This window comes from Parambassis ranga, chromosome 22 (genome assembly GCF_900634625.1).
Source record: "Parambassis ranga chromosome 22, fParRan2.1, whole genome shotgun sequence".
Taxonomy (NCBI): Eukaryota; Metazoa; Chordata; class Actinopteri; family Ambassidae; genus Parambassis; species Parambassis ranga.
Window position 1 is genome coordinate 17,593,016 of NC_041042.1, and position 22,244 is coordinate 17,615,259.

Genomic DNA, 22,244 nt, shown 5'->3' on the forward strand with positions numbered 1-22,244 from the left:
TTTTTGCTCCACGTTCCCTGGCCTGGACACACGGCTGTTTTTTTTTTTTTTTTAACCTTAACTTCACAGAGGAAATGATTTCTGACTGGGAGAGATGGGGGGAGGAATGACAAACGAATATATCCTACCCCTGAACCCGGCTTAGGCGCGCACTACATTTGGGTTCCAGTGTGCCTGTGCTGTTGCCAAAATTTTGTTTCCACTACTTTCTGCTACACTACAGCACGGCGAGTCCTCATAAATGTCTCTGTGGTTACTTCAGTGAGATATTGAATAACTGATATTGGAGTATTATTAAACTAGCATCTTTTATGTGGGTTCACAAAAATAAATGAACATTGAGCCAACAATTCAATCTCACTTGACAATATGCAGTGTATTCAAAGTGCATAAGCAAAATGAAAAGATTGTTATCTCCGCCTTTTGTGTTATTTTTGCCTGCGTTCCATTTCATTGTAAACTGTTGTGGTGCTCCAGCTTCCATCTTCGCCTTGACATCCCTCTAAACACATCACAATTCCACCCCTCTTCCTTTTCCTAGTAACCCAATACCGGCCCGAGTATTTACACATGCAGGTGCACACACACACATACACACTGTGTGTGTTTACCCCTTTTAAAAAGGTTGTCAGAGCATATCACATCAGCTGAGTTGAGCCTGCATGCTTTGGGAATTGGAAGGAGTGGTCTGATCCTAACCCCGCTTCCAACATAAAAAAAGAAACCTTCAGCCAAAATAACAAATCAGGGAAGAGGCACAGGGGAGGGTTTATGACTATTTATTCAATTTACTTTTGAGCAAGGAAGTGGGGGTTGAAATCTTTTTTTTTTTTTTTTCTCTGAGCACAATGTCATTTCCTAGTGGATATTTGACCACAAAGTGAGGGCAAGAGTTGTGTGGAGAGACACGCTGAAGGGTATGAGGAGAGATGTTTTGGCGTGAGGAGAGGGGTGAAAGAGAGGGCTAACCAGAATGTACTAGTGTTCACATGGTATGATGACAATTGTTAAGCAGCTCGAGGAAATTACTTGTTCCAACATGGGGAGGGAGATTTGGGCGATTGAGGCGTTGGAAGTACATTTGTGTACAAAACTGCACGTACCACAGCCTGCAAAAAAACTGCATAATATGTAGCTGGCGTAATATGTGCATACATTTACGTCAATGCAGAAATGAGAAGCTGGAAAGCAGGCTGACTGTGTGGTTGAGCTGATTCAAAATGCTAAGAGGGACGCCTTCAATAACATTCATTGCTGACAGTTTAGCTCTAAACTGTGGGTTCAGGCAGCCAGTCAACAGAAAGCAAGCCAGAGATCGAAGCTGATGTACAAACGGAGGCCAACTCACCTTCTTCTTGCTGCAGTAGATCTGCCATTTCTTTTCATCGGGCAGAGCAAACATGGCCTCCCTGTTCTTGTCGGTCAGGTCCAGCTCATCCTGCAAAAACAAGACAGTATTCACTTTTCACACCACTGCACTGAACAATTACATTTACACCAGATCAAGCACTGTTTTGATAAAGCAGGGCAATTGTGACAATACAGTAGCACTTTATCTATGGTTATCTCTATGGAAACAGCACAATCATAGCAAGAAGTAGAGACAACTCAAACATGTTTTTTGTATAGTACAGCCCATTAAAGTGACAAAAAACAAAAGAAAAACAATGTAATTCCTTAAAATATTGAAAATATTGATATTGACAAAAATGGAATCAGTATAACATTTAGCTGAATTTTTATCATGTGACTTATGTGACAGTCCTAATTTTTTTTAATTTTGATTCTTAGTAAATGTTATTTGTGAAACTAGCTATGAGTGGAGAAATGTTATCAATTTTGCCATAACCAACATGTGTAAAATAAAGCACCTCACAAGCCCTGTTCTTTGATTAGCATTTTAGCTCTGACTGCTGATCAGTGGACGAGCAGAGTTTACACAGTCACATTTAATTGTTCAGCCTTCCCACTGTCTGACTGTCTCCACTGACTACAGAGGAGTGTTTTAATATTCACCCTGCTGCTCTGCTCAATTCTTCAGCTTAGCACAAGGAGCCTCCTGCACCTTTTGAAATGCATATGAGCCCAGGAAATGAGTCTCTGTGCGCCGAGGGAAGAGAAGTAAAGTCTTGGAAAGGAGAGATGGATAAATCAGGGTTGAAGGAAAGGAGTCAGGACACAGAAAGAGAGCTGCAGTGACAGAAAAAGAGAAAGGAGCCAGGGTTAGGGTCCCCCTCCAGCTATAGGGCTGTGGAAATGGACTGCCACAAAACAACAGAAGAGAGGGATGAGAGGCTACTGCGCAAGGGCTTTGTGCTCAAGCTCAAACTAATCTCATCATAATGGTTTTGCCACCATGACGTCAACCACAAGTGGCGGGTCTCTTGTGCCCCCCGCAAAGTGTGAGGATGGCCACTGGTGGCAGAGGTGGGGCCCCCTTTAAAGCTGGCCAGTAGATCCACAGGGTTTGTTTTGATCCATTTGGACTGTGGTGGCCCACATTCCAAAGATTTGACACTATGAAGAATGACATCATCTCTCACCCGGTCCTTTGAATGGGATAACCAGCAGCAGCATTATTGTGGTTTTGTGAAAAAGGAAGGAAAAAATCTGAAGGGTGTGAATTTCAAGGGGGTCTAATACAGACAGAAACCACAAAGAAGCTTTAGAATGTTTGGTCATTCACACCCACACTGATCATCAAGGCTTTACTCTGTGCAATCTGCTGTTATTTGTGTCCCTGTAAGATCTCTGTGTGAGTTAAGCAGGGAAAAAAAATTGCCATCATGTGGTCACTAAACATCTTCCTCTGACTCTCTGTCCTTCAATCTTTACAGATTTTGGTTCTGACTTGGACCACAGTCCTCTCTCTCTCACTCTCTCCCCACATCCCTGGGCTTAGCAGCCAGCTCGTCTCTGGCCTGCAGCCTGATCGCCGGGTCAAAACCCTTCTGTCCAAAGCTGCTGCTCTTTGGACGAGCTAATACTGGAAGCTGGGAGAGGAAAAAAAATCAGTGAGAAAGAGACCCCTGGATTTAAACCAGATGGGAGCTGAGCCATCTGATCTCTATGCTACTCTGTGTTCTCCCTCCTGCTACTCCTCAAGCCTCTTAATTTAAGGTCTTATATGGAGTGGAGCTATGTGAGAGCAGCATATAAAATGTGTGTGTGGCATGTGCATTGTACAGTGTAAAAAGGCAGGCTGGCTCTCCCACAAGGTTTTTAAGAAGAAAAGGTGTAATAGAATAACGCAAAAGTCAAGTAGAGGAAAAACAGGAAAGGAGCGAATGTACTGTTACATGTTACTGTCAGGTTCAAAAGGAAAAAGGCAGATGAAGTTGGGGATGAGGACACTGGGTGGGTGGAGGAATGTTCATGTCATGCCAGCCAGAGTATGTTCAACTTTCCAGTTATGCAACCATTTTCTTCCACCTCCATCACCTTAAAAACGTGCTCCCAAAACCACATCCGCATCACGTGGCCTCTCCTCATGACTGTAGCAACACCCAAAAAACATGCAGTCCTGCTTTTATTCTTCCAAAACATAACCGAGGCACTTTCCACTTTGCTGATGTGCCCCAGCCTTCCTACAGGAGCAGGTTCCAGTCAGGAATTCACCTAAACCAAAGCTAATATTATTTCACCTGCTGCCTGAGAAGAGGAAAATACATACCTAAGGTCTCGGAAGCCTTTCTTTCATATTTAGTCCAGAACTGACAAATGAATCATGTTACAAATTTAAATAAGAGGTCACAGGTTTGAGATCTGACTGTCATGTTCGCAGCAGACGGACTGACCTGCTCTGTCACTCAATTTCCTGTTTCTAAAGGCTGGTGGCCTTCTCAAATGTGCTATGATAATACAACGGATATGGGTGAGAGTCGAAGTGCTCAGAGAGTTTAAATTTAAAGCATCTTTTCTGAATAAAGTGGCTTAGAAGAGTTTAGCTTCCAATATAATTTTGAATGAAATCCTCAAAAAGTCATTACTGAATCTTGACAATGATTTCACAGGATAAGTAGTTTCTCTCAATTCAGGGGTCCTTGCTGTGACTGTGTGAATTGTGCTCAGGTGAATCCTGTTTGCTTTAATGATCCTTGAGATGTGTCTGGGTCATTAGGTGAGACAGACACATGTATACCTTCCCACAGTTCACCTAACCATGAAATGCAAAACACTCTCTGTAAACTCCCTATGACAAAACCATGCTCCAGCATAGACCAGAGTAAGGCTGTGAAGCCATTTTTAAAGATTTGAGCGCTCCCAGGAGAATACAGGCCTCAGTAGCAGTGAATACAAGAAATGTAAAACCTCCAGGATTTCTCATCAATATATACTGGAGAAATTCTGAGCAGTATTCCTTCTGTCTGACCTACACTGATCATCTGTAACACTCAGAACACAGGGAAGGGAAGTGAACTTCACCTGTCACAGTTATAGGGTTATGACAGTGGGTGGGATATATTTGGCAACATGTAAATATGTTAGAAGCAAGAAAATTGACAAGTTGAAGAACCCAAACCATTTCTGCAGCTATTGAGAGACCAGGAGCTCAATGCAGACCAGGAACACCCCGTTCCTGGTATGAACAGGGTCAATTACTCATTGATGGCTCCAAATGGTAAACCACTGCATTGCTGAGGAGCACCCCACTGCTATGAAGAAGTAACTGTTGTTATAGGCATTTTTCATAGCAATTACCAGGTAATGAGCATCATTCCTAAAGCACGGTGGTGGTAGTACCATGCAATAAGGAAGAGGTCTTGTTCCATAGTGCAAGGACCACAGACAGGGAAAGGGCTCATGTACATGAGACATCATATCACACTGTCCCATAATAATAAACAAACCTTTGAAACACCAACCTCTCAGAGTAGGAATGATGCACATCTGTTATAAAAGTGCGACCTACAGAGAGCAAATACTAGATGTTCTGTATATATTTATATTAACAGGGATTACGAGGATGAAGATATCTTGAAACATGTGCCACCAATCATGGCTTAAACAGCTAGATGCATTAAATGTATTTGTATGACATAACTGGAGTTAGATGATACAACATGTCCGTAAGAGACTTATAAATATTTATCTGTACCATATGTACAGGGTGTAAAGGACAGCAGAGGGACAAGCTGTAATGAAACACTGGATTTAAGTCCCACCTGCCAGTGTGGGAGAATATAAAAATCTGTTTAGATTATGCACCCACCCCATAAGATGACTTGTTAAGTGAGACAAAAATGGACTGAGGGAAGTTGAAAAATTGGGTGTGTCCTTGCGACAACTGATGGAAGATGTGTGAGGTTCCACCTAACTGGGAAATGTATGGTCCAAGAATGACATCCTGTCTCATGCATGTGTCTCTATGAAGTGGCATTTCCAGAGTGGATATGAATGTCTTTACCTCATGTGAAGTCTTACAGACTGAGAGGGTCCAGTGTAACACAGACACACATGCACAAACACACTGTATATGTATCCTACAACAGTGTCTAGGCGAGACAGGAAGGCAGAGAAAAGACATGCAAGATGGCAGGAAATCATATGAGGCCTCAAGAGGACCCACAGGAAGCTGTAGCTGCCATTATTGACCCAAACAAGAGTTTGCTTGTGTGTATGTGTGTGTGAGCCTCTCAAGTACTCCTGTAGTTGGTTTTTTTTGTTTTTGCACAAGGCAAAGATATAAAATTTGTGCAAAAAAACTACCATTCACCACAACTGATGAAAAGGTCAACAATCAACCTTTTCATCCTAAAATATAGTAAAAATAGTTTTTGGCCACACTTTTCTTCACAAACCCACACACACTCTGAACCCGTTCCACTTAGCAGCATTTTACATGACTCATAGTATCCGGTCTTTGATGAGTCAGTGAGAAGCTGTTGCTAGCCTACAGCCTCTCCCCTCGTCCAAACAAGGCTTCCATGATAAGGCCAGTTCAGGAACAGCAGACGTAGGAAGTATTTGAAAATGGGAAGAAGGGAAAGGAAACGGAAAGGAAAGAGGGTGCATCCCAGGGCGTACACTGGGAAGGAAAGTCACTCCCAATAGCCTGGAGAGAGAACATTTCCATTCTCTTCGGTTATGCAATGCAACTGCGTCCGGCTCGAGTCACACTGAATGGAACATTAGCAGAGGATTTAAGTCTTAAAAGTTTTCCTGGAAACACAAATGCAAAGGCTAATTTTACCATTGCAAAATTTACATGTGCAATCATATTTAGAGTGGACACACAGAAGCAGTGACTGGCACCGGACAGCTGGACAAGTGCATACAGAGGTCAGATTAAAACTGTCCCAAATAACAAAAGAGAAAGAAGGAATGAGGCTCCCACACAGAAAGACAGAAAAGGAGGACAGGGAGAACACACACACTAATCTGATCTGATGTCTGACCGTATTGTATTTGCCAGATGTTGGCCTAGTAGACCTGATTTCGATGTGCCAGTATGACTTGTACTGTACACTCTATCCTCTCTCATACCAACTCACTGCAGATGCTTTTCCATTTTAGTAAATTGAGTAACAATGTAACACTAAAGGACACCATTTAATTGCATACAAAAAGAATAATACAATACAGATGCTAAACTTGGCAGCTTGCATTCTTTAGTCTGCAGTGGCACGGTGCTGTAGCATTTAGGCCCTTGTAAATGCGTCGACACATTGGGACCACATGCCAACCTTTCCACAGTAAATGTTCATTGTTATCTGTTGAAACTTGTAAATACCAGCGAAGTTGTCCCCAAACAACCTCACACTTGGTTTCTCTTTGTGGAAAGACAAAGTTTTAATTTTAACAAAAGGAGAACAGAGTTTAGCTAAATGTGAAAGCAATTTCTCATGTGATGATAAAATGGCATTTAGCAGGGAATTGCACTGATAAACAAAAATAAAGCGGCCCTCACTGTGCTGCCAAACTTCACACATGGCTTCTACTGTATATCAACTATGCATGCAAGGGCTTGTGGAGAGACATTTTTTCACAACACTGCATATTTGCAATCAAGAAATACTGCAGCCAGCTGCAAATCTGTAGTTTGTGATCTATTAGTCCCTTTGATGTGGTCTCGTGTCCAAATCAGTGGCGATTGCTTCCAGGTCCATTTGCATGGTTTTGTGGATGCTTTCATACAGCTTTGGAAGCAGATCTGCTCTTCGCCAGGAGGAGTTCTTTTGCATTTAGCAGGCCAAGGTTTACTCAAGAGAACCAAGGATGGCTCACACACATGCTTGCTCTGCAATATTAGTTTTGTGAGCTTCAGACCGTGGACGATATGTCATCTCTGCTACGTTTCTAATTCCATGCACCTGCAATCTAAATAAAGCAAGAGTTTGGTGAAGCTTGTTGCAGCAGGTGTGGAAAGTGTGGATCTGGTAAGTTATGTCTTTTGACAAGGACAATGATTAAAACACTGTACATGTGAGTTCATCACCATAGTAACCTATTCCACAAGAGGACATACACATCACATTCTGACTCCATTTGAAATTCTGTGAAATAGCAAATCTCGTCCGTTTCTCCACAGTGTCAGCTTAAGTTCTAACAGTGTAAGCTGAGTGTGCACTGTGCAGTCTCCAGACACAGTAGAAGACCCCATTATAGATGTGAAGACACACATGGAGGTGGTTTACTCCTCCGTTTGGCCCAGATATGTCGCTCCCACTCTACAGTCTCCGCTGAGTCTCATTCTCCTCCTTTGGAAAGGCTTTCATAACAATAATCCCTGTCTCCCGTTGCCATGGAAACACACTGTGTTATGTTATTCTTTATGTTTTTTTATTTCCTCCCCTGTAGTAAAGCTTCTTGCCTCCCCTCATCATGTCTCTGCAAAGCAGCGAGTCCAGGATGACTGTCTCCTAGCGGTCTGGTTGTGTAGATTTTTGGACGACTGGTCAAATCTGTGTCAGCATGCCTGCGGCAGGATCAGTAAAACAGATGTAGACAACCAATAGCTTGTCCAGATGACCGTTGTTAGGTAGAGTCAGGTTGGTCATCCAGTCCAAGCAGACATGAATTAAACTGTCACAGGTTGAGTGATCATCTAACTGGAACATCACTTTCAAGCTTTCAAGTAATGGGTTTGACTTTCTAAGTGCTGCATTCAAGGTTGGAAGACACAGAGATTAACCCAAAGACAAAACATTCACACCTATGAATGACACCGTCTTAAGAATAATGTATTCACAACATGTGGACGGGCCTGTATTCCATGAGAAAAACTAAAATCAGGGACGGATCCTTCTGCTCTGCTTCCACTTCAGCTCATGCATCATGTGTCTACTTCAGCGTAAGCTCGAATATTTACCCCAAAATAAGCTGTGGGTCATTCAGTCCTCTCAACCATGAGGACTGCCGTGATTTGGCTAAGCGCTCCCATATGACGGGCATGTTTTTATTTTATCCCGTTTTCTTCAAGTCATGTAAGGCCATGTAAGGCATCAAGTGTGTCAGATAGCAACCTGTTGATCCTCCAGAGCTTTACTTATGATACAGCTGTGAGGGCAATGGGTCACTCCACTCTGTGAATGCAGATTGAGGCAATTAATGCCTTGATTGCTACAATCTTAACTTTACATTTTCTTCAATCAAGCCAATAAATATGCTTCGGCTACTAATAGCGTGCGCATTACCCATGATTATACAAGGAGCCCAAGCTACAAATTTAGGGTCAAATCTGGTCAGTTAGCTGAAAAAAAGAGCCACCATTGGGAAAACATCTGCCTTGATAACAGTGAATAATTTCCTATCATAAATGGAATTTCACTTAATCTCTTGAAATGAATTTGACAGTGGAGTGATATATCCTGCAGGCAGTGGAGTTTAGTGTTCCCAAAGACTCAACACTGCCAGGAGCAATCCTGTAGCCATGCTGCTCAACACACAGAGACAGAAGCAGGAAATCTGAGGCTGAAGGAAGAATGACAGACGTTCTGAGAAGGAGACAGACCAAGACAAAGAGACAGAAACAGCAAAGCCCTGTTCTTCCAGCAAAGCCAGAGCCCGTCTGCATGGCAGCTGAAATCCACATCACTCTCTCCATTTTGACAGCTGTGCCCTGATCCCCTCTCCACACCATGGGCACATGTCAGCACCGCTATCCCCAGTTTGGCACCGTTACAGACCAACAACAATTTGTGCACATGATGAGGACTGCAGAGAAAGGGTGAGCTGTGTGTATCAGAGAGGATAAGATTCTGAGTTTGTGGACAGTGGAGGCTAAAGCACAATCTCTGCAAGATTCTCTTCCAATTCCTGTCTCTTTTGAGATAATGAGCAACATGTAAACTAAAACATTCAGGCTGCACGGCATCAAAGCAAACACACAAATCCAGGAATTATCATCATTTTGAAAATGTGTGTCCCAACCTTACAGGAATTATTAGGTGCAGACTTTCCAATGAAATTGTAACTGCTAAAATCAAACATGTACTTGCAATCAGTGAACAAAATGCCCGGCTAATAGTGTGGCTCCACTGCAATCACTCTTACAATTTGATAAAATACTCACCACCAGTTCGGAGAAACGTGCATGCAGCTCCTCGGCAGGGGGCATGGGGGCGCTGAACTCCAACAGCTGCAACGGCACGCTGTCCTTCAGGTTGATCTCCGGTGGCTCGGTGCTCCCGAAGCAGCAGAGGAAGCCCAGGCCCGGCCGCGTCCTCTTCCTGGGGGGCATGATGGCCGCGGTGACACAGGTGGCAGTGGTGGACCAGGAAGGTAGAGGAAGAGGGGGCCTGAGGGGTTAGGGAGGGGGAGTGGAGAGGAGGACGAGGCTGCTATCTAGGGGGCATGATCTGGAAGAGATAAGAGAGATATAGAAAGGTTACCGAACATGTTGTGTATCAAACACATTCTGACAGGCAGTTTCCACAAACTATTTCCAGTCAACATTTGGCCTCGGTTCATGGAGGTCTCATACTGGTCTACACACCCTGTGCCTGGTTGATGTTTCCTCGGAAAGAAATTATTTGTAGTGCACAGGAAGTGAAGCAATTTATGTTTCCAGTTCCCTTGGTTTGTTTGGAATAAATACAGGAAGACATACGAGTAGCAACAGCCACCACAGGCAAACAAACCATTGAATGGTGAATTTCTCCTGTAGGGGGCCTAATAAAGGATTAACTTAATGCCACCTACAGAAACTGCAAATCAAAGTACTAGAAATGCATTGATACATACTCCACCCAATCTTTCTCTCCTTATTTTGTCCTCCCTTTATTGTGTCTATATAAGAACATGTGCCAGGGTGGAGACATTCTTGCTGTGTGGTAGCAGGAGCTGCCATCATATCCTCATCTTGACATTGCCTGCTCCTACACCCCAACAAAGCACCCGCTTGTCCATGCAGTACAATGGTGGATGTGCAACGTGCAAGTTGTTTGTGAAGACTTGCACTGAGAGCTGCCCCAGCAGTACCCTCCCTCCAGACACAAACTATGTGTATGCATACACATAGACAGTGAATGACAACCACTACAACATGAGCCTGGGACTGAATAGGGCTAAGACACCCTGGAGGATTTCCTCAATGCTACAAAAAGGATATGGGTGGTCTTCACTGTATGAATAATACACTCCTTACACTATATTATGTCCTATCAGACCCCCACACACATCGACACAATGCGAGCAAACACCCACAACAACTCCCACAGTTGCCAAAGCTCGTCTTTATGCAACAGTTTACTGCATTTGTGAATGAATGGACCTCAGGACTGTTATGCAAATACCTTGGACACGCAGATATATTTGACCAGAAAATCAATTTTGGAGCCACTTGTGTGAAATACAATAAGGAACTAACCAGCCTTTTTATATTTGTACATAACCTAACAACATTAAGTAATGGCTCAAACCTGCACCCATCTGTTTAATATGGCAGTGAAACTTTATGACTTCACAAGCGGCCACAATCTACTATATCTTGACTGAGCACGACTCCGCGCCATCACTCTCTCTCACATGCATTCTGCGTAGGCGTTCTCACTGCGCCGTCTAAAATTAGCCGGATGGTAAATTCTTTATGAATGCGCTGGCCCCACAACAGGAGCTTAAAGGGGAGAAAATGAACAGAGAAAACACCACATTTCCATTTTGCCTTTTTCGTCTTTTGCTCTTTTTTGCTTTTTCCGCCTCCTTGAATCTGCCATCCCTCACAAGGCAGGGAGAAGAGATGTGCATGGCTACAAATGAACTGGGGGCTATTTTAAATAAAAAGCAACCAAAATTTGCTTTGGTTTGGTGAAAATAGAAATGCTTGTGCAACCACCAGTGGGCTTGTCTTCTGAGGAGTGCTGCATTTTAAATTACTCTGTATAATAATCTTCAAATATGGAAGCTGTTTCAAAGTCATTGCATCAGTGTCCTGAGCGTTACTTATACCATGTGTGGCATCTTGTATATGTGAACGGTACATATGATACTGCACCCACATGAGGGTGTTATACCAAGGTGACAATTCCTGAAAACTCCCCATCAGGCCAGGACTGGCCTATGTAACTCTAGGACAAAAATCAACTGTAGGGTTGTATTCACACTATGTAAATCCCATTCCTTATCCTGTTGCCTTTGACTGACACTGCAAATTGGTAATGGCACTTTCATCAAAATTACATTTAATCATGATCATGGTGATGCTAGGATGCTAACCAGCTACCCCAGGACTGTGCCTATAAGACAGGAAGAAGTATTGCTGCAGTTTTTGTGGCTAAAGCTCTAAATAAATAGGAACTAGAAATGGATGAATTAAAAGAGATTGTTTGTAGGCTAGTGTAGAAAATGACATGCCATTTACAATATCCACTCACTGGCATTAGGCAAGAGGGACTCAAGGCCTACCTCGAGCAGACAGTATGCAGCTCATCCCGCAGATCATCATGCTGGGTAATTGTTGAATGATGTCTATAATGCCTATAATTGAACCTTTAATAGGTGAAGGCTGTAAAAATTAAAGACTGTTGAAGTCAACATTCTTAGGCCCATAAAGAATAATATGAAAGCAGATTTTCATGTAGCTGATGTAGACACATTACATTAACTTTGTATCAAGCCAGATATGGTGATGGAATGCTGACCTAAATTGCATGGGTGTACTGCTATATGGGTTTGGAGTATTCACTGTGGTGAGTGAGTAGGGAAAAGGAAACAGAACAGCCCTTTACAACAGTAAGACGACAGAATTTAAAAAGCCCACTTCAGGGAGATAAATCATGGAGATTCTTTCCATACATTTACACTTGAAACAGCTCTGCCTCGGACTATTAACAGTGACAGTGCTTCATCGTTTTTATTGCCATAAGATATTAGTATGAGCCTGTGCCAAATCTTTATGGTGGTGAGTTAGTTATCGTTGCTGTGGACAGCTGGTGGAGTCTAATGGAAAAGAGGCCGCTCTACGGGGGTTTTAAAGCCCTTCAGCAGAATACACAACTTAAACCTCCTGTCCAGTGTCTCTCTGTGTGTGTCTGTATCTATCTTCACTCTCCCACTGAGCCCCACGTGCAGCCAGTTCTCACTCAACACCAGTTCTGCTGGCCTGCTTCCAGCCTATGCCCAGGGAAATCAGACCAAGGAATCCAAAAACATACATTATATAGGTTACACTGAGAAAACAGTAAGTATTGTTTATACTGGAAAATATAGGGAACCGAGAATCTGGACAAGATTATTTGTGTAACCTTTAGGACTCTCTGTATGGAGGAGTCAGCACACAAACACAATCCAAATCGACCATGTCCGCTGCCATATGTGACCTGAAAGCCCCTCTCATCTCCCAGCTTTTTATATCCTCACTCCGTCCCTCTGCCACTGTCATCTCCTATTATTCCTCTTTTTCAGACTGAATAGAGTGACATTTCTCTCCATCAGCCCCCCCTCTGACAGTAACATCTGTCATGTTTCCTTGCCACTGCTCACCACTCTTTCCTTCTTTAATCCCTACTATCTACTTCTCTATCCTTCTCTTTCCTTCACAATGCTTTGCTTTTCTGAGAAGCTGCTTTACAGTACCTCTGCCCTCTAAATACATGTATATTGTCCTAAGAGACAGAGATGAAGAAATGCTTTACATAGCTTAGTAAGCAATGGAGGTTTTGAATCACTCAATCTGCAAAAGAATCAAATGTATGTTAAACCTCTAAATATAGAAATATAGGATTTATGGAGATTTGCAAGCTAGAAAGCTGGTTGCACTGAGCATGCCTACTTAGAACATATAAATGCAAATATACATTTTTTTCTGCGAGGATAGGCAGACAAGCTGTTTCTGTCTTTATGCTTAGTTTCTCAAACTATTTGTTTATTATTTCTGTTTGTGTCACATTTTCATAACCTAAACATGTATTTTGGTCCATCACTGAAAGTGTTAAAGCTTTAAGATTGTGTAAAAATAGAATATCTTTCACACACACACATACACAAGTAGAAAGTATGACAGATATTCTGTTAATATTATGAGCCTCTGCGATGTGTGTGCAAGAGCCATACAATCACGTTTCAAAATTCAGACACACCCACTCAAGATTCGGATGTAAGCACATGCAGGATTTGCATACTCACACACCGAGAACCCTGAGACAGAAGCCTGTTGGCCGCTCTGTATTTAAAGGGTCTGCAGAGCAGAGGGAGAGAGATGAGAAGGAGATGAGGGAGGCAGGGAGTAAGGGAGATACTGCTGCCACTTCTCATTCAGCCCACTACCTCATCGCTTCATCCGAAGCACCGGGAAGTAGGTCAGTGGAGGAGGAGGGGGTGGCAGTGAGGAGAGACAGGCTGCTGCCGCTGCTGCTGCTGCTGCTGGTGTGTGTGTGTGTGTGTGCAAGTTTGTGTGCAGGCTACAGAGTGAAGAAGAGGTACATGCAGAGATCAGTCGCTCAAACATCTGTGCCTGCATAATTTCAATTCTCTCCCCCAGCATCTGCCACACAAAACAGCGCTCAGACAGAAATCAAGTCCCTGACAAAACATACTCAAAAAATCTCTGTGTTTCAGTCTTCACATGTTGCCTTTCTTCCTAATTAAACAACAGAAGCAGGCTCCTGCACCTTCTCCTTCATTTTCATACCGTTCTTTCCATCATCACACTACATCTACATCTACATACACCTTACTTTACCACTAAAGAACAGCCCTCATCAACCATTGTTAAATTGGAAGTCAAGGGTACTCTAGCATAAGAGGAAAAACAAAGTCACAATAAAATGGGTGGAAACAATAATAGGCAAGCAGAAATGAAAGACACCATACTTTAAAGAGGCACTGAATAAAAGATCAGAAGCAAGTCTGTGGCACACACTTTTTGCACACATTGTTTCTAGGTCCCACAAATGAGGACCATTCCTCAGGGGTGCTGGGCCATGGATGAGGAGGAGGAGGAGGGCACATGCAAGCTTACGTAAGATCCCGTTACCAGAAATGGGGGAGCAGTGCCACACTGGCACAGACAGGAGCAAGATGTCAAGATTCTGTGAAGATTAGGAAAGTGGCATCATGCAGATGGCAAGGGTTCGGTGTGCAACCGTCAACGATAATGCTCTTTCATGATGTGGTGACACCTATAACACCTCCCTGTAACCTTCCCTGCTCAGTGTCTATTTTCTATTGTCCAGATTGATTCTCACAGTAGCATGATGCAACATGATGCCCAAGCCAGCTTTCCTACTGCTCTTCCTAGGGGATTCCCAAGGGATCCTAAACCAGCTGGGAGATATAATCCTTCAAGTAAGCCCTGGGTTAGTCTTAGGTCCTTCACCCAGCTGGCTATGCCTAGTAGACCTCTAAAGAGATGCCCAGGGGACATCATTATCAGGTACCCCTCTGGCTCATATATGTGTGTAGTGGGGCAGCAGTTCTACCCTGAGCTTTTCCTGGAACCAATCTTCCCACTTGATCTTGGAGAATTAGACCACTAACCCTATGGGGTCTGGTACATCAAGAGCTCTTCCAAATTGCTTAGCTTCCTTTTTCCTTCTAAGGCATTGTAGAGCAACTGCATCGCTGCAGAGGCTGCACCAAACCAGTTACTTTCCCCCAACATATCGGGAAATTTTGAGGTGCCGCTCCAAACTGCATCATACTGCGCCTGAAAGTGTTCAAGTGAATGCTGGAGGCCCTTGTGCATTGCTGCAAAGATAACATTGTCCACAAAGAGGAGAAATGAGGGTAAACACAGACAACAAGGTCTTACTTGTGTTGTGTCGGTACGTCTGTATGTCCACATATTTGTAGAGTAGTCATGGTTTAGTATTGGTATGTGCAAATTGCATGTGTCCTTTGACGTGGAAGTGAACTACTAGCACTCATTAATTTGACATGAAGTTGCTATTCACCCCAGCGATTGAATCCATTGAAGCCATGCCACTCTTTGGGGTGTTGTTGCCCCAGACATGCCCTCTCCAGTGTGTCCTGTCTTCCTTTTCTACTGTCTGCCTGTCTGCTCAATGACTAATGGACCTAACCCTTCAATTCCAACCCCACCCCCACCACTACAAAAACCACTGGCTGCAAGCCAAGTCACCTGGGACACCGAAAATTCTTTTTCACATGGATCCCATCGGCTCTGAGGCCCACACACAGCCATGTATCTGCCTCAGGGAGGCCATGTAAGCACCGCACATCTTTCCCAGCCACACTATAGTACAAATGAGTACAATTAGAGCAACATACAGCCATGTAAACCACACACCACCACAACATAGGCACACATATACAAACACACTGTTTGTTCTTTCTCACAACCAAGATTAAAGTCTTCCTATTTGTGCATCACTTCCGCAATTAAATAAGATTTAGCAGCATGGGTGGTCAAATTTATAGAAAGAAATGAAGATATGTGATTGATGTGAAGCAACTGGCTAGACTAATGGACAAGATTTGCCTGTGACCAAAATAATGTCACAAATGACTCTACATTAGGGTCCACCACACTCACTGTGACATGAATTCCTAAGGCATGACATCACCCAGCTACTCTTGCACAGATCGTCATGGTTAGCAGTGAACTACAGCCTCATGTAACGAATGACCAGACCTGACAGTGGAGGAACTGCCATTATTTCACGGCACATTTGCGTGCGCTGCATTCCTGCTCTTGTTCTGAAAGCCCACATTCATGTTAGAGGGCCTGGTGCTTTCATGAGAGGCTGTACACCGAGTAGTTTTCTCATGTGTGGACGTAGACAATGGGCCAGGTGATTAGCTTTGGACAATTCTGTGGGGGGCCTGACAGGGTACAGAGAGATGGATCTCTGGGTTGCAGCACTGCAGCTCATTTAATCTTCAAGGGGACAGGTATTTTTAGCCATGACAACATGCAGAACTATTTTTGGCCTCTCTGCTTAGCATGGCAAACAAGCTAATGCAAGATACATGTTAAATGCCAAGACATTAAAGGCTCTATCCACAAAAGCCCACCAAGGGTCTAAATGCTATGGGTTATCTGTGCCCTATGCCTACGTGCATCTTCCAGGAAAACAGAATCAGGAGATCAGGAGCCCACCCTTTCCTTCACCCCTCTACTCTTCTCACTCATTCCTCCTTTGCTTATGTTCTCCCTCAATCACTTCCTTTCAGCCTTGAAATCAGATAGAGGAAGCTGCAAGGGGGAAACGGCAGCTGAAAAGTTATTCAGCTGTTGGACTGGGAGCTGTGTCGCCAGGACATAGTCTGGGACAAGACCATCCGAGTCAGTGGCAAAACCTGACACAATACTTCTGAAACATGACAATGGCCTTTGAGCACATAAGGGTTTCATAAGTGCCTAACATTAAACAATAACAAGAGAACAATATTAAGAAGGTGTGGCTGAGTCATTTGTATCGGGCTGCCATACAGTATAGAACAAGAACTATACATAAGGAGGAAAAGCTTAATTGCCTCCACTTAAATTGCCACAATTATTATTAATTACTTTAATCGCTTGCGGTTAATGGTGTTGCTTAAATATTTCCAGACAGTCTCCAAGGCAAATGTAATTTAGACAGAGAGACATTTTTCATTTTCTTTTGTTTACAAACAGCTCTTGTTAGACAGCCAATGGAGGGATGGTGTAATTATATGCATCTGCCTCAAGTTTGCACAATACGGGAAATGAAAGTAGCAGTTGCATCTCTCTCTACAAGCTGTTTAAACTGCTCTGATACCCACATTGCCATTTATACCCATCATTCCACTGCCATCCAGGAATCTAGATTTACACCATCTTTCAATATCATATCATAAATCGGCAACTCATGGGCCAACATATGGGAATTCTCAGAGGTCTTATTGGCTCATAGCCTTATTGAAAACAAACATATAAGCGCTGTTGGTTTTAACAAGGCCATGAGGTACAGTAACCCAGCTCACCCATTAAAAGGAAATGTCTGTACTAAACCACTGGAAAAAAGAGAAGGAGGGAGAGATTTTTCCGATCCTCCAGGGATGTCATTAATAGCCATTTCATTTAGTTTGATTCATTAAAAAATGCCATTTCCTGATTTAAGGAACATTCATAATAGCGCAGACCACATGAAGTACCAGGGGGTTGTTACCACTTTAGAGACAGTTTGTTCCTTTGATCAAACTCCCCTCCTGAGCACCCAACCATGCACAGTTGCATTTTGAAGCAAATTATTATAAACATTATAAACGCCTTCATAGAAGCCACGAACCACAGACACGAGCTGAAAAAAGAACCCATACAGAAGGATGGGTGCAGACCAAAGACATTGCTGTTCCACCTCACTCAAGAGTGCATTCTAAAGGTCATCCACGTGTTGCACAAGGAAAGTCCGTCAGCCACTTGTTGCGTGGGATTCTAACAATGCAGATGTTAATGTTGGCTCAGGCTGGATATCACGGAGAGAGACGAACAGAAGCGGTGTTGACCCAGTTCTGCACTGGCCAACAGGGTACATCTCTGCTCATCAAATAGACTGGATCACTGGGATGACTATGCTATTAATAATGGGAATGAGAAGAAAGTCGGCCACGCAACATTCCACAGGCCCCAACATTCCCACATATTAAACAGGGCTCAAAATGAAATCCAATACTTGGCATCCCTTTTCCTTGAACCCCAAAGCGCTGTCCTGCCGTGTCAAATCACTTTCTTATTTCATCTGGGAGGAACGCGCCAGAGTCACAAGCTCCCCGTCTAACTAAAGACATGTTATTATTATATGTGGAGGGGAAAAAACTGGCACAAGTACAACCTCAGAGCTGGTTACCATGACTCTCAAGAGGGAAAGGATGCCGGATTTCCCAGAGACTCCATGTTCTCAAACACCCCAGAGTCTTGTCTTTATTGAGGGAACAAGCATTGGGCCAGCGCGCTCATCCAAATAATACAGATGTTTGACAAGATCCAGTTTTTCTAAGTGGCGGAACACCACACTTGTGCTAACCCTGGTTAGCTCAGCAGTTCTCAGAAGATGTGCATACATCACCTTGCCATTGTTTGACTTCTCATTCTTTGCACCACAGTCTGAATAGCTCCTGCTCATGCTTCGGTGAAAGGTCAACAGCTGCAACATAGAGGACAGAGGGCTTCTGGGTAATGTCTGGAATGCTCTTCGGGGACAGTTATAGCCAGCCAGATAGGGAGAGCCCTCTGAAGTGACCAGCGTTTTTTAAAATAGCCTGCGGTAATACTGCACTGAATTGAAGCACTGTAAAGAGGAGATATGCTTACACATCATAAGCCCCAGAAAGTGTGTCACTGGCACAAATACAATAGTGCCATTTGACACACATGGTGTGGGGACTTCCAATGAAGGAGAGAGAGGGGACTTTTGTCCCTCCCTACTGTAACTACTCGGCTGTAAATACAACATGAAGATGATCCCATGCAAAAGATCAGATAGTTGAATTTAAGCAGCTTTACAGCCTTCATCTCCTTTTCTCTCAGTCCCAATCCTAATGAGCAGACCATTGAACCACCAGTCAACAGCAGGGCCGCAGCGATAAAAAGCCGGCCGTCACTTTACTAACTCTCCTTTGCACTCCCTCTAATCCTGAGAGAGCAGTTCATGCATCCGTAATGGTCGATAAAATATGAAAAGCCCTGAGAGCGCTGACGGCAGCAGCAGAAGCAGTGGGTATGTATGTGCGCTATGTGTGAGTCCAGAACTTTCGTTAATGCCCTCCCAACATGATGAATCTTTTAATGATGTCACTCTGCTTGCCCCCTGGTGCACGTGAATGTAGGAGGATTTCCAGCAGACTGGAGAGTAACCCTTTAATGTGGTGGAAATGGATACTATCTTGTTCACAATGTAAAAAGACATCAAAGAAAACACACATGGCCCTTTAACTGCTGAAATGAGTTTTGCCTCTGGTTCATCAACCTTCAAACGTTAGCCACTCAAAGAAAGTAATTACTTAAATGTTGCAGGAATAATGTTTGTCTCATGCTTTTTCATATTGCCATCATCTCCTACATAAGCTTGCTCTCTAGTGAAATGCTCACACATGCTGTTTGGAATAGATAAACTATAAGCCTAGGTAGCAGGCATCCCTAATCAATTTCATAGGTGGAAATTTGGAAGGCTCACCCATAAACTTTCATCACTGAGCTTTTGACACACGTGAAGGATTTACAGCTAAGTTGACAGCCTCTCAGCCAGGACAAGCAAGGCTTCCACAGGGGAAAGGAGGCTTTACAAATTTCCCCAATGAGAAAGTTGGGAGATTAAGACAGGGTGTTTATGTTGGTCTGAAGTGTCACAGGGTTCTGGCTTCCCTTGAGGGCAGGATAGTTTATTAAATATACTCTCCAGCCTCTAGTTTAATACTGTGCTTGCTAGAAGGAGATGTGGAATGTCTGGCTGCCAGGCCGGTACTAGCACCAAAGGGCTGGAAGTGTGATTGATGAACATGTGTGATCAGCCCTCGTCTAGGACCCGAAATAGGTCCGTACCCACTACATATGACACTGTCCCATCCTCCTTCCATTTCTGAAATGCCTGACTTCATGTGGAGTAATAGGCATCACATGACAACTTCTACTAAACCAAATGTGGACATCAATCTTCTCCACAGCAGTAATAATAGTGAACCCCAAATCATGCATGAAGTGAAACAGCTCTCACAAGAATCTCAGCTTAAACTGAATCCAAGACTACCACCAGTATGCCAAAAGCCTTGCTTATACAATGCACCAGCACAGATGGGGGCTCAGCAAGACATTCTGTCAGCACCAGGAGAAAGAGCCCAAACATGAAGACCATGTACGTTTCATAACCCAGCATTTGCTGCTGTTTATGACCTATAAAGCCACTGTAGTGGAAAAAGAACTGTAAAATATTGTCCATCACTCCAAACACAACAGCACAGAATGTGGAAACTTTATCAAAAGGGAGGCCGGAGGCCTTCCTACCCATCAGCTTCTTCTTTTCTTAGCTTTCTACTGTCTTAATGTTTATTTTACTGGCTGCAGTAGTCCATGTTTCCCTGGCTGGATTTAGCAGTGGGATGGTGCATGGACAAACACATTTAATCTGTAGCCTGTGCATGCAGCCTCCTAGTGGGTGAGCAGTACTACACTGTATTACTCACAATGACCGGGAAGGGTTACAAGTATCAGTATCAAGATCGAGTATCTGATACTTACCTACTTCAGACAGGCTGCGCTAAGAGATTAACTGTCCCTATGTCACGTCTTTAGCAAAGAAAAAAAAAGCTTCTCCACAAAAGCAGGGTTAAAAGAAAAAATTAAATCATTCCTGCAGCCAACTCTTTGTGCCTTTTGGAGTGTGAGCTTCGTGGTTAAATTCCATGCCTGTGCTGAGTTTGACCGAAGCCGCTGCGTTTTGTGTGCTTCTGAGGCGAGCTCTGGATTTCAGCTGACTGTGCTGGGAGCTGTTGACATTGTCCCCAGTCTCTCTCTCATTCTCTCCCGCCCTCCCTCTCTCTCTCTCTCTCTCTCTCTCTCTCCTCTCTCTCTCTCTGTCTGTGGATCACACATCTCCCCTGCCCTCTGCTCCCCTCCCCATTTCTGGATTCCAGCTCGAGCATATGACAGCCTCCATGTGGATGTCAGTTAGATGGATTTTCTATGAGTGTAAAAGCACGTATGTTCGATATGCATGCATGTATGTGTGTGTGTGTTCCTATTGTGAGAGGGCAAGATGAAAGGAAATGACCCTTGGCAGCCTGTGCTTCCCATCACTGCCCACAATCCTATCTCCACCCAATGCATTCCCTCCCTGAGCAGATTGTGGATGGAGGGATATCACACACCGCCCAAAGAAAAGCCCTTTTCCTGTTGCGTCTTCTCATCGCTAACACATGCATAAAAGTGCACACGCCCACGCACACACAACCCACCCAAATATCTATTAGAAAGCCCCCCTGATACACAGGATTTCCTTGAGATCCAATCAGCGTTCATTGAGAAGGTGAGACAGGATGCTCGGATATACAAAGCTCTGTTGACCTTGTCAAGTTCACACCATTAGCTCAGCCAAATGTAATATGTAGAAGGAAGGGGGGTCAGCTGGGGGGACATGCCATAGACGGTGCTGTGAAGCAGAGTTCACACATGTTAGTGCGATAATATGAGGTCAGTAAGTGCACACATTGTACATCATCCACCATTGCAACATCTACAACAGACTGGGACTGTAGGACACATTTGACGGCTTTTCGACTTAGAAATCGATTCAAATGCTTTTAATTGATTTTATGTTTTCAAACTTATCTTTCTCTAGACTGAGTGTCTGCTACACAAGCCAACGTGATCGCTTGTCCATAATATTGACTTGTACATATAGCACTAGGATAAGAGAGTCAAAGTCACTTTAAGTATTACAATTTAGTTATTACAGGCTTTGCACTTACCATCAAGTTAATCCAAGCAGTGGACTGACTATTTGTGCTGTAAACCTGTTTATTTCTGCAATAAACTTGGACATTTTAACATAAAGATCTATAAGGGTTGACCTCTGGTGCCTCGGGTGGCAGTGTGAGGAACTGCAGCTTCTGTCACTGCAGATAAAAAGTACTTATTCACTGAAATGTGATGCATAGCTTATAAAGTAAATGCAATACAACCACCCGTACTTGGTCAAACTGGTATTTACCTCCTCCTACACAGACTACAGCAGAGAAAAGGGGCAGTCGTACTACCATTTGTCATCTTTCTCTAGGGACAGAAGAAGATGACACTAAGTTGCCGGCGGTAAAGCCTGGGTGCATTCCTGAGCGAGCCCTGGGGAGTGCACATTAACCCAACTCTGAGACAGAACCAGCTCGTAGAA

The 22,244-nt window shown here is 43.6% G+C and overlaps 1 protein-coding gene across 1 annotated transcript in view; it reads right to left on the reverse strand.

Moving 5' to 3' along the window:
• The window catches only part of LOC114427855 (disheveled-associated activator of morphogenesis 2-like), a 36,534-nt gene extending 26,852 nt beyond the window's left edge, over nt 1-9,682 (reverse strand). The window contains exons 1-2 of the mRNA XM_028396063.1: nt 9,515-9,682; nt 1,349-1,438 (exon numbers count right to left, since the gene is read on the reverse strand). Of these exons, the coding sequence (XP_028251864.1) occupies nt 1,349-1,438; nt 9,515-9,682 (258 nt within the window). The remainder of the gene's footprint in view (nt 1-1,348; nt 1,439-9,514) is intronic.
• Between the last annotated feature and the right edge of the window lie 12,562 nt (nt 9,683-22,244).